At 41.2% G+C, this 13477-nt stretch overlaps 1 protein-coding gene across 1 annotated transcript; it reads right to left on the bottom strand.

The window, feature by feature from the left end:
- Nucleotides 1–1989: 1989 nt before the first annotated feature.
- ttc23 (tetratricopeptide repeat domain 23) lies at nt 1990–11170 on the bottom strand. Its single transcript, XM_079163096.1, has 11 exons — nt 10896–11170; nt 10467–10641; nt 9486–9609; nt 9033–9199; nt 8819–8934; nt 5085–5256; nt 4829–4934; nt 4392–4519; nt 3949–4098; nt 2219–2301; nt 1990–2127 (listed from the first exon to the last, which is right to left on the bottom strand). Exons 1-11 carry the CDS (start codon nt 10940–10942, stop codon nt 2013–2015), a joined length of 1383 nt encoding a protein of 460 aa, XP_079019222.1. The 5' UTR covers nt 10943–11170; the 3' UTR covers nt 1990–2012.
- Between the last annotated feature and the right edge of the window lie 2307 nt (nt 11171–13477).

Genomic DNA, 13477 nt, shown 5'->3' with positions numbered 1-13477 from the left:
CGGTCTGAAATATTTTCACGGCCAAGTGCTTGCCAAGGTTACTTGTTAAAGTGCACATTACAGAAGCTGTTCTGAGGCAGCAGTCCACACACACACACACACACACACACACACACACACACGGTTTGCAGTCACTAATAATGCTGTAAGCAGTAAAACATTATATATCTAATTGATTTTAGTGCGCTCTTTTGCTGAACCTACTGAAAGTGTGTCACCTAAAACTTGGCCTACCTAACATGAGGCAAGCTAAATTGAGTTATTCAGTTAACACTTTGTTGTGGTATTAATTGTGGCAGTACTGCTATTGGAACACTGAGTGAAAACTAAAATGGGCTATTTTAAGTTAGGATTGCGCTGGAATGTGTGTAACCTTTTTAAAGCTTACAGTTTATCTTAAAAGAGGTTAGTTTATTCTCTTTAGATTTCTCTATTTTTGTACTAACCTGTGCATCTTAAACAGCCCATTCTGCAATCATCACATCACGTGTTACAAGCCAACATATGACAGTTGGAGTTATGATGTGCTGTGAACTGTTCAAGATCGGGGCTTTAACTTTTCTTTTGACTTAGGCACTGCTGCCAAATATACATAGCTTTAGCATTTACTGTGTCCTGTAGCAGCAGCAGAACATAGTGAAGCTTGTAGCTGAGGACAGTATAGTCGGGATGGGAAAAAAAGATGGTAATTTGTCTTAAGAAACTTTGCAAGTTTTAAATACTGAAATCAAAGTGTAGTGCAGTAAAAGTGGCACTTAAAGTGTTTTTTAAATAACCGGGTTATCAATGTAATCGATGTGAAACGTGTTTGTAAAATATGTATCTTTAAAGGGTATGTGTGAATACCACACATTTCAAATTTTTTCGACGAGTAAATTAGATTTTACTCGTGAAAATGGTGAATTATACCATTTAGAACACCAAAAAAGGATTTTCAATTTTAAAAGCTAATAGTTAGATGAAAGAGTGAACAGCAGTAGTATAATCTTAAGGAACTGAAAGGATTCAGTGATTGTGTTGTTAAAGGAAATATAAATCACACCTGGTTTTGATGTACAGTATGTCTTGTCTAGATGCCCTGTTGCTGTTATCACAGTGTTGGCTGGAAGCATTCACCTTTACTGGAACATACCGTGGTCCATGACCGTGACTATTTCTGGATCATCAGCTTAGTGGCATTGACTGTCCATTAGGGTTTGTTGTGTTGTGCACTAGTTGCAGAGGCAGAAATGGTCCACTGGGTCCAGTGTGGTTACATGTCTTGCACATTTAGTCTAAGTGAATGCAACATGTACAATGTGTAACCATCGAGTAATGCATTCACTTGGCACTTTCACGTTGACGAAATGTGCAGAAATGTAATGTTGAGCATGTCATGCTTTTATAAATGTGTTAACTGTTAGAAATCTACTAAGTTAAACCTCAAATAAAGACATTTCATTTAAGTGCCCAGATATAGCATATTTCCATACGTTCTCATCTGCAAACTGCAGTAATTTAAAACAAAAACCCTATTACATCAGTGCACTTCAATTGTGGCTTCATAACAAATCTTACTTTACTGTTTATGTATGTACAGAATGTAATCTAGATCATGTGCAACATCCAGAAAGTATGTATAGAGACTTTGTAATGAGTCAAAGGTTCAATAAATATTGGTCACCATGGATAGGCCAACGTCATTGCTTTTATTAACATGTTTTTTGTTGAGCACAAATCCAGCCCTTCTTTGGAAATTGATTAATATCTTAAAACAACTATTAAAACACACTGTTGGTACGTTTTCTGAGTAAGAGTATTTCTTTTAAGCTGACTTATGTTACCTAATGTACAAAATGACACAAGATCATGTAAAAATGCCAGTGGACAGAATTAGTGCAAATGAAGATGATTTTCAGCAGTGCATTATCTAACAGCCAGACAAACTGTTACTGGCATTCTAAAATGAATGGCAGTAAATATTGGTCAAAAGTTGCAAGATTATTGTACTGGCAAAATAAAGAAAGAACATTTCAAGAGTCCGACATTGAGTTTCCATCATTGCCACTGCAGGGTTCAACTGAAAGTGTGTGATGTTTTGTTTTCCTTCTCCCTTGCCTGTGTTGTCTCTCAGCCACCTCTGGTGCCCTACAAAACACAGATTACAAGGTCGCACCAGGAGAATAAGATGTCTTGATATAATATAAAGTACAGTTTAATTATAGTTCAGCAGAATTACCGCGCCAGCATGTCCACTGCTTTTTGTGTAGCTTTTGTCTTCTTGTGCTGAGGACCGTACAACAAACTCTGGATCTCCAGGCACTAAAATAGAAAATATTATTAAAATAAAACCTAAAACAATAATGACAGCAGAGTGAGTGGTCAGTGGAAGACGAGAGGTGAAACTCATACTCAGAGGGGAATAAACACTTCCTAGCAACATGTGGAGGCACTAAACATCCCAAAATAACCTCTGTTGCAGCCCAAGGTTTGGAGAACACCTGTGCTGACCACTCGGGAGTGTCGGGTCAACAAGGGAGATCTGCTAGATTTATTACGAGGACTCCAAATCAACACCCCAGAAATCTGAGGTAGTAAACAAATTTAAGATGCAGCCTGAGCCATTTCCCACCCTACAGTTAGTTTGGTCCTATCACATGAGAGGAGAACGAGCAAATGACTCCGCTCTATGACATGAGAAAAGTATTGCCCAATTTTAACAGAATCCAGACAACTTTTAACCATAAACATGTATTTGATAACACAGCATGCGCATACAGTTGCGCAACAGACATGATAAAAGGCTGCCAATTCTGCAATCGTCATAAATAACAAGATGTGAAGAGAACTTTGTTAAAAGTAGGGAAAGAGTGAGCCAAAAGTTTCCCTCCTCACAAGGGAAAGTAAAACACACTGTTATCTGGAACAGATCCATTTGGCCTCCTGGATGTTTTCACTGTTGCTAAGGTTGATGTAATGGAAGGCTTTTTGCTCAGCAGCACTACAGAGGAAGGGGTAAATGTCAAGTGTATGTGTGTGTGTGTGTGCGCGCGATTGTTCTCCATGTTTTTTTAGTATATCTAAAGTTCTGTATCTTATGTATGAGTCAAGTTTCCTTTGGAAAAACTAAAGTTATTCAGTAATTGTGCAGATGGTGTCAGGATGACAGGAAACACATGCTCAGTGTCAGGGTACTTCCCAAAGGTTACTAGTTGGACGTGGTGTGGAGAGAGTGAGCCCTGATGCACCCTGTCAGTGGTAGTACCCTCTCCGCTCTTAAATGTCATAACAAAACAACATAGCAACCGGGCTCCTTCACTTACAGGCATGTTATTACTCGTTTGAAGAAACCCCCATTTACTGGTGTATTTTAGTACGTGTGATGGGCTGCAGAACTGAGCTCATACGGCAAACATGTGCAGTCATACTGTATGTGAACATAAACACATTCCATAAGGAATAAAGTAAAAGAGTAGCAGAAGAGGAACATGGTCAAATTAACTAAAAGGCTGCTGTTCTATCAATGCATGTGTGCTGAAAGACTAAGAATGTCACTTTTGTTTCAAAGGACATAATGGCATGCCTCACTAATTGGGGTCAGTGTCCCTTTAATTGACAGCAGTTAGCAAACTGTTGTTGTCCATCTGTCGGGCTCCATCCAGACTGAGGAAACACAGTCACTGTGTGTGATATTTTACACGGCACCCTTCCAAGATTAGCATGCGACTCGGATCTTTAGGAAGGCGGGTTGAAATAGCTCACCTCAATCTGACAGGGACTCTTTGTGTGTTTATTTTGAACTGGCCTCTCACTGGTATAAATGGACACACCCGCTGACTCCTGCCCTTTTATTAAACCCTCCCAAATGCAGCACATTGACAGGGACAATGTCATCTCCATCATTTCTAACATGCATTTACAAGTTGTAGCCAAGACGTTGTGCCGTTTGTGTTCTGTAACTTGTGATACCTTTCTCATGGTCCTGTGGGCCGGCTTCAGTCTGCCCTCACTCATCTCCACGCTGCCTAGAAGCTGAAGGGTGTCTGCCACCTCAGCACTCAGGTCACCAAAAGTAGATCTCTTTGTAGCGAGAGAAGCTTTCTGGATCTCCACACATCTCTGAAACGTTACATTGAAAATAGAGAAGTCATCTCTCTCCATCAGTGGTGGCAGCCACATCCCGTTAAGCAGGTGAAAGAAATGCCCTAACAATCACAAACTCTCAGGGTGTTTCCATGGTGCAGCTCTCTAAACAAAAAGTCTATGAAAATCTGCTTTGGGTTTCAAAATTACATGAGCAAAAATATGAGACTCTTTGTCTGGAAGAAATGACTGTATTGGCATTGTCTGTAAATGTGTGTGCGTGTGTGTGTGTGTGTGTGTGTGTGTGTGTGTGTGTGTGTGTTTGTAACCTCTTGCTGGCCACTGAGGAGGAGGAAACGACAGAAATCATCCTGGGCCACGAGAAAGGCTGGATCCTGTGAACCTGCAGAGTTTTTATATGCACTGAGACTCTCCTCAAAGTAGCAACCTGCAGATTCTACACCAGCATGGGAAAAAAACACACAAAATATGCAGGTTAACTTGTATAATATAAACGGCAATATGATTTTGAGATTTAGTTAGTTTCCAGATGTGATGTTTTGCAAAGCTACCATGAAGCACACATTTGTATTGAGACAGTTGACATGGGTGAATCATACTGACATGACTGAACCTCAACATGTCTTCAATGAGACTAGTCTGGTTTCCATAACGCCATGTTATAGAATTTCACATAGAGAAAAATCCTAATTAACCCGTTGATGCATATCGCACAGGCCTCGTCTGTGCCTGAGAATAAACCCACCATTGTGATGCGGCTCTGCAGCAGCAGAAAGGATGAGGGCCAGGCTGTGGGAGATCTGAGCCCCCTCTAGCTCCTCTGGGCTGTGACTCATAGCAATGGCATGGGCCTAGCAGAAACCCCCACGTGAAATAAGGCAGATCACATATCACCAAATAAGAAGTGTGGGAACGTTACCAAACAACAAAGCCCGGCACCATCTCAAGAAGCCCTCGTGTGTATACAGCGTGTCGTGCTGCGTGAGTGACATGCCCCTTGCCTTGGTGAGATGCTCTACGGCTCGGTCCAAATGACCTTTGTCCTGTTCGATGGCGGCCATGTCCCGATAGACCGAACACGTCTTCTCTGGCTCGCCACAGTCCTTCAGCCGCTGCAGGGACTTCTCACACTGGCTTAAGGCCTCCTCTGGTCTGTTCTGTCTCCTATAGATCCTATAGAGCAGAAAGGACATATAAATGGAGAGACTGTCAGAGACTGAAAGACAAGAATAAAGAGAGTCCAGGTCAGCCCACTATAGGAGGCAGCAGTAAAAGTAATGGGTACAGAGTGTACCCCTCAAGTAGAGTGTCTGCATCGCTGTACTGAAAAACATTTGCTCTGCCAAAGTGTACTTGACTAATACTCTATAACCATTAAAGATGTTATAATTAAAGAATGATATCTAATAACATTCTGTATTTAGAGTATCACTTCAGTAAAGTATATACCCATAAGCCTCTTACTTCATTACCATGAGCCTGTTCTACATTACAGAAGTAACTGCTTGGTCTCTAGCCAAACCCAGATCCTGCAGAGTGGTGAAGGCTTGTGGCTAACGGCTGCAGTTGAGGCCTGCAGACTATATTAGGGAAAGCTTGCACATTGCCCTTTTTAAATGTTTTGGGCTGCATCCTATCACTAGTCTCTTAACTGTCTCCTCTGGGACTGAAGGTTACACTGCAACAACGTCACATTAACTACAATAAAACTCAATTTGTCACCCATCTCTAGATGTGTTGTTGCTACCAAGTGTCTTTGCTCTTTTTAAAAGACGGTCACTTCCTTTCGTACTGTACTATTGGGTTGATTGGGCCTCAACAGAGCAACAGGGTGAGTGCGTGGGGGAGAGAGGATGAGACGATGGCTGCAATAACCACTGTAAGGACTCTGGATCCCATCAGGCTTCTCTGCTAACAGCTTGAAACCATCTAATGGACTCTAAATTAAATTCAACTCTCCAGTCAAGGGGGTGGCCTTTCTCAGAGGATGCGCCACTCACTGCTATACAATCTCTGGCTGTACATTGTTGTCACAGGAAACTCCTTCTCACAGTCTCCCACATCCACACTGAGCAGAGTATGTGTTACCGGAGCAACAATTCACTTACATACAGAATCCACACTGAGGTCACTCTGTAACAGCATGGCATTAGATTTACGGTTTTATCCATTGTGCCTTCCAGTATCATGAGCACAAGTTTTAGCAGGGGCAGCCTGTGTGGGAAGCTAAAGTCTGAGCTTCACAGTATTATGTCAAGCTTACATCCCAGGACTGCATGGATTTGGAAATTCACGGCGCCGCGGTTAAAGGCCAGCAGCACAGGTTACAAAAACACTTTGATTACTTTGAATTTCCCCATGAAACCAAGATTATCCTAACATGCTGTGATGGATAGAAGGAGTGCCCCGCCCATAAGTGTTCATTAGGCGGGCACTTCAGGTCCTTTTAGGGCAGCAGCGATGGCTGAAGCAGAGCTACATTCCAGCATGGCTCGAGTCTTGCCTATTCTGCCTGCATGGACAAACAGAGACAATACCTCTCTATCCTCTCATTCACTCTGCATTCTTACGCACTTCCAGGCAGGACGGTAATATGCCACATCCCACTGAAATATACCAAGAGTCCACAGGGCAGGGAATTTATATAATTAAGGATTTGTAGATGTGTTGCCAAAGCAAGCCACACAGCCCTCTTTTGTAAGCATTTCCAGAGGTGACGTAAGGTTGCTCTGGGCTTTCACTCGGAAAATGACACAGTAGGCCAAGCCCATAAGTGAAAACAGAGGGACAGAAACATAACAGCCTTCTCCAGCAAATCTGTGTGGTGCTTTAAACTGATGGCATTCTGATCGACGAGGCTTTTCATTGAGTGCCTCAGGAAGATGTCGGTAAAACACTGTGGAGAAAAATACTGAACTACCTGATCAGTCTTGATGTCATGGCCATTTACAACTAAATCCCTGCCACAGCAGCCATGCTGTGTGTTTATACTATGACTGTGGATCAAGTCAATAGCATACATATACACGAGGAAAGGGAGACAGGGCATCTGATTACAACAACAGCACAAAGTTGGTGAACACAGAGTGCAATTCAATCAATATGTTGAACATGATAATTAAGGGTGGAGAGGATATGGAAGATTGTCAATTAATTCATCATTCTAAAATAATTAATCATTTCGTTAAATAAAATCTGTTGACTAAGATGTAGATTTAAGGCAGCTGTTATAAAGAAGTGAAGAAAATAAATGATCTTAGCAGCCATGGCCAAGTCTGAGAATAGGAGAACACACAGATTTGAACCCAACAATAAATATCCCACCTGGCTGATCAGAAGTGCACACCTTGAGTGTGAATCTAAAGCCGAGCAGAATGTTTGGATCTAATGGAGAGCTGAGCGTACTTTATTGTTGCGGGCTTTGGTGGGAACATTACCCTCCATCAAAACAGTGTTCACTGACAGAGCTTTAGAAGCACGCCAAATCCGTAGTCATCGCATAACAAAAGAGATTTAGCAAGCTTACACACCAGCCAGAGTCTGCACATTTTTTCAATTACACACATCATGTCAACAAACTCTGACTCTCTGAAACAGACCAAGATGGCATCGTTTACAAATTCCTATCAGTGTAGCTAACCTCAGCCACTGACAAGGCGCGTTTCTCTGTAGATGCTGCAGGATTATTGTTTCAATTTACCTAGCAACAGGATTTTCAAAACATTGGGTCATACATAATCTCGGCTGTAAAATGGGGTCTCCTGTTAATATACTGCCACCCTACTACTGTCTTTGCTTGCATACTCATTTATACGGCTGTAAATGTTTTTTTCGAGCTAAAACAAAGATATTCAATTTAAACTCTGTGAGGTTGTCAAATGCTTTGAGGGAGACCGGCCTGTATTTTTTGTTGTCGTTTTGTCTTTTAGACATTAGCGGGCTGATCTCAACCCAGGTAAGACTATACTTTATTTGCTGCTAACTTCACCCACAGTAATCTAAACGATGACAAGTAGCTGCTATTTTTATGTTTGCCGGGCCACACAGTTCCTTTAACAGACTATCAGTCTCTCCTAGGTGTGATGTCTGTGCTTGGTGTCTCCACCATGATCCACTTAGTATTTAATCTTTTCCTGAGCATGTAATACTGCACTTGGGACCGCTGTTGTCAATACCACCACCAGGTTACAAATGCATATTGTAAAATGGTAGACACAGATCAATAATGAGAGGGAAAATACCTCTCTTCCATCTGTGCCGAAGAAAACCCAGCAGGTCTGTAAGCAATCATTACAACACACCCACGCTGACTGGACAATAACAGGGGGAAATCCTGATGTTTTACGTTTTACGTGTTGAACATAGGATACTGGTATTTTTAATAGCATAACCAAGTTAGCAAAAAAAAAAAAAACATGTGGAAGGTTGATTTCATGCCAATTGACGTGAATATATCACCATCTTGTGGCCAAACTTAAATGTAAGGCACTGCATTTGAAATGAAAAGGGTTTGAGAAAAACAAATCCATTAACAACTTCAAAACAAATGTAATGCCCTCCATGCTGTACTCTGGAAAGACCTGCCTTGTTACCTTTTAATTGGCAAAAGCACCACGGTTGGCTCAGGTATTACATACTATAGGCTACAAATGCTGCATTAAAGCCTTATTTTGACAACAGATCTGCTGTGTGCTGCTATTAAGACATTTCTAGAAAAATGTTTCCCCAACTGAACCTGGATAGACCAGCGGAGATTTCCAGCTCAGTCTTCATCTTCTCTTCCTGGTTGATGCCACTGAGTTGATGAAGCTCCTCAAGAACTTGTTCTGCCTCCAGAAAAGAGGATTCGGCCTCGTCAAGAGTAGAAAAGAGTCAAGGAACTTTTCAGCTTGGGTATTTGAGTAAACACTTCTATTAAAATCGCATACATTACTGTACAACATATCATGGCAAGGATATTTGGCTGTAAGCAGTGAAGCGCCTCCCTGTGTGAGGTGTACGTTCAGGAGACACATAAGGACATCGAGCTTTTCACCTCTGCAGGAGGAGATGGAGGAGCAGAAAGGCAGCAGCTCTCTGGCCAGAGCGGAGTGCTCCTGGGCCTGCAGTCCCCAGCCTCAGGGAACAAAGAACCATGATTGTGTGTAAATTAAACCGCATCTCAACAGTAACAATCCTTTCATTTTAGTTGGGCCTTACTGAAGCAAAGAGTACAATTACAAATGTAGAAGCTTAATCTCTATAACACATACTACAGCTACATGGATTTATCATACTAGGCTGAAGTGTGTGTCAGTTTTTAATAAAATTGTCTTAAACTGTTAGTTTAGTAACAACAGGTTCCTGAATTTCATAATATGCAATTTTACAATGTGCTCACAGTATTATCTTTTCAACATTACCTTTGAACTGGATATATGCTTTAGCCAGTCTGGCATGGGCCTGGGCTAGTTTCAGATGTCCGTCCCCATATACCAGCCTACACAGAGCCGCACAACGCACCAGGTCCTGAATGCAGGCATCAAACTGAGCGGACACAGTAAATAACTTTCAGGATCACTTCTCTTGATAACCCACTGTGCCATGTATCAAAACCCATATCAATAATACATCTGTGTTACACTTTAGAGCTTAGATTAGCATTTAGAAACTAATGTCAATCATTCACCTGCCTGGGTGTTGACCTTACTGAAAACTGTATGTTTGAAGACAGGTTCATTTGAGTGTGTTTACAGCTGAAACGATAAGTCAATTTATTGATTAGTCGACCAACGGAAAACGAATTGCCTATAAATGTGATTATCAATTGATTGTTTATCATGGAGATAGACAGCAATCGCTGGTTCCAGCGTCTTGGGTTTTGAGGATTTACTGTTTTTCTTATATCATTATAAACTGAATATATTTGGGTTTTGGCATGTTGGTCACACAAAACAAGCTACCTGGAGAAATATTTTTATGATGGACATTTTTATTTATTTTTTACTATTCACTGATATTTTATTGAAAAAAAATCAATAAACTTTCAACTTTTTAAGTTGATTCAATTTAATTGTATACATTTAAGTTGATTCAATTACATTTTTGAAGTTGATTCAATTCAATTCCATACCTTTTCTAAGTTTTATTTGTTTACATTTTTTTTTTTACAATTGTTTTACAATTGATTCAATATTTTTATTTTTTTATTTTCAGCAGTGCAGTTTAATGCTTTTAGCCTTCAACATTTTTCAAACAGGTAGTCTCCCATCTCTGTATTTCCAGCAATTTTTTTGCGATTCATTACAGCTTTCAGCATTCAAACGCATTTCCTCCAGGAAATTCATCTTCATCAATATGCATCTGCACAAATACCTCCAAAATGAATTTGTGGCTGAACCCACCTCTTGGTTGTCCTCACGGGCCTGAGCTCGGCAGTCAAAGTATTTGAGCTTTTCTTCAGGTGCCATCATAATAAATTCCCTCCGAGCATATCCTGTCTGAGGGGCACTCAACACTGAGTAACATGGAGGCGATGCAGTCACGCCTCTGCTGGTGCTTCCCAAGCTTTCAGGGGATCTACAAGTTTGATCAAACAAGGTAGGTCAGTGAATTTTTTGAAAAGGTGGACGTATGAGAGTAAAACACCTTTTTTTGTTGTATCTGTGAAGCTCCTGAAAACCTACAAAGATAGATACAGATCGAGACACAGTTAATACAGTTATAATACTCTTTTTGTCTTTTCATCTTCTGTTCAGTGGGTTAGTACCGTCAACATCTACCTTCACTGGTCAACGGATTAAACAGAATGTTAGAAAGAAGTAATCACTCACTCGGAGGAACTGGCTCGTGTTTTGGTCTTTGAGTGAACATCAGCCATTCTAACAGACAAGCGATGACATTTGTGTTCTCTTCGTTTTTGTTGTGGTTACACTTCGCGTGCTACTCTATCTAGCGTTCGCGGAGCGTAATTTACGTGCCCACAGTCCCTGACGCTCCTCTCTCCGTTTCACCGAAAACTACCTTACCTTAGGTTACGGTACGTCAAATGTGACGCAAAGTATTTCACCTACAGGAGCCAGTCTCCTAGACACTGTTCTGGACTGTGGTATCGTTGCGGAAGAGTTTCCATCTGCAGAAAATGCCTTTCCTTAAGGTAACGTACATTTACGCTGCGTAAAGAAGAAAGTGGGGTGCATTCAAGAGCCACGATGTTCTTAAAAAGTACAATTAACGCTTTAATTGACTTTGCAGCAGTGCAGCACAACAAATGGCATGATGAGGGCCTTATGGCAGGGCTTGATGTTTAGCTCCTGTCTTTAAAAGGGCCACTGTGTAAAAATATGGTTTCAAAAGCTTCATTTTTTTTAAAGTTGTGTTGCTATATGTTGCAAATTCCTTAATTAATGTGTGCTAATCGAGTTAATACACAATAAGCCTATACCTGGAGCCAGGTAGTACTCTTGCATAGAAACAAAGTTCATATTACACAGAGGAAGGGGTTAATGGTGGGTTAACAGTGGCGTATCATCTTAATATGGCCCCAGGGCCCCCAAGCTGGTTGACTTTCATCTTTACTGAAACGCCATTCAGTCTAAAGTATTTAAAACAAGGTAGAAATCTCATTAAGGCAGGCTTTTTCCTGGTATTGTTCAAATTCATGCGAGAACTCTTCCCGTTTTGAACATATGAATTGTAGTATTCTTATATGTCCACAAGATGTCAGTAGAGTAATACAAGAGTCCCAGTACCAGATATACTGTAGTTTTTAATGTTGTGCTCAAGGGAGTTTATCATTTTGAGGGATTATAATATTGTTTTGCTCTTTTAAGAAGTGATGGCTGGGATGTTGGCCTCTCCTTAGGGCACACTTCAAAGTGTTTCAACTGGCAATATGAAAACCCCAGGGCCGCTGTTCTTTTTTTTTTTCCCAGTGTTATCCAAACTGTCCCCTCAGTGCTTATCAGACCATTTAGTTTATGTTTTCTCAGACCTTCCTTTTGTCACCTACTCATGCCAGCCGTCTACAAAATAATAAAGCTTCAATGTAACTTTTCTTGTAAAAAATGTTATGATGCCAAATCCAAAGCATCATCACGAATAGAAGAAAAACATGCAACATTGTCAGTGAATCAAAACCATAGATGACTGTAACAATGACCGGTTGTACAGAGTTAGCTGCTAATAGCTCATTAGTTTTAATGGGTGGGTGCTAATTGGACTGAAGTCATGGCAGTGCACCGGTTTAGAGGTGCCACTCAGACAAAATGGTAAACAACGAATCTGGAAGCGTCAAGAAGAAGTTTTGTAACCTTTAGTAAAACAGCACATTTTCCTACAGTGCTTTCTAATTGGTTGTGGTTTCCTGAAACTACACCGAAAAAAAGTTATTTGCTAACAGACAGTCTTTTATCCAAATCCACTTCAAATTACACAGATTACATCTTCTACATAGCAACATGCTTTCCCCTCTCTTTAATTACTTATTATATAACAAGGAGTTTATGATTCATTTCAGTGCTGCACAATGTTCATTCATTTTATAATGTGCATACAATTTAGTAATTAAGTATAGATCTGAACTGTAAGTATAGATGAGGATGAAGAAATGGAAAGATTTTCAGGATTGAAAGAAAATATTGTTTAAAAAATACAGATAAGGAATACTCGTTCCACATCGTTCTGTACTTTCATAGACCTAAATGCTATATGCCCATTTAGCAAGAAGAGGAAATGTACATTTCCTTGTGAAAATATCCTTTCTTACATCAGCGCCCCAAATCCTTGCCAAATAAACAAGAAGTAACGTCTCTGTGGCTGCTTTGAGAAATTGGTCTCTGGAGAGCGCTTTCTAGGTTAATTTATTCTGTATCGGGCTGGCAGTATGTTTACTGTCACCACTTTTAAACTCGGGGCAAGGCGCATTTTGTGTGCAAGACTGCCTAAGATAACTTCTTATGGCTCCTTGGGATGGCTGCTGCCGGTTGATTCTGGCAGACCATGAGACAACCAGTTTATTTGTTTGTTTGTCCCGTGAGTTTTTGGCTGGCCGTTCAGGACTCTCTTTGGCCCCGGTCCCTGTTGGGCTTCTATTTCTGAAACCCAAGTGGCTCTTAATGAAGCTCGTAGGGTTGGCATGGGCCCTCAGCAAACGCAGGCCTGATCAGACCCTTCTTCTTCTGCCTTGGCAGCCACACTCCATTTGCTCCCTCTGGCTTCCTAATTTAGTAACGGTGGGTAAAAATATGTGCTAACGAACAAGGTCTGGTATGTCAGGCTGGCGTCCAGAGAAGAGGGAGAGAGGGGAGGAGGGGGGGGGGGGGGGGGGGGGGGGGGGTGAGGAGAGGAGGTGTGTGTGTGTGTGTGTGTGTGTGTGCGCGCTGTTTTCACAGCAGGGACCCAGTGACAGGGGTAG

Source organism: Pholis gunnellus (genome assembly GCF_910591455.1).
Source record: "Pholis gunnellus genome assembly, chromosome: 7".
NCBI classification, from domain to species: domain Eukaryota; kingdom Metazoa; phylum Chordata; class Actinopteri; order Perciformes; family Pholidae; genus Pholis; species Pholis gunnellus.
This window is presented reverse-complemented; position numbering and strand designations above follow the sequence as displayed.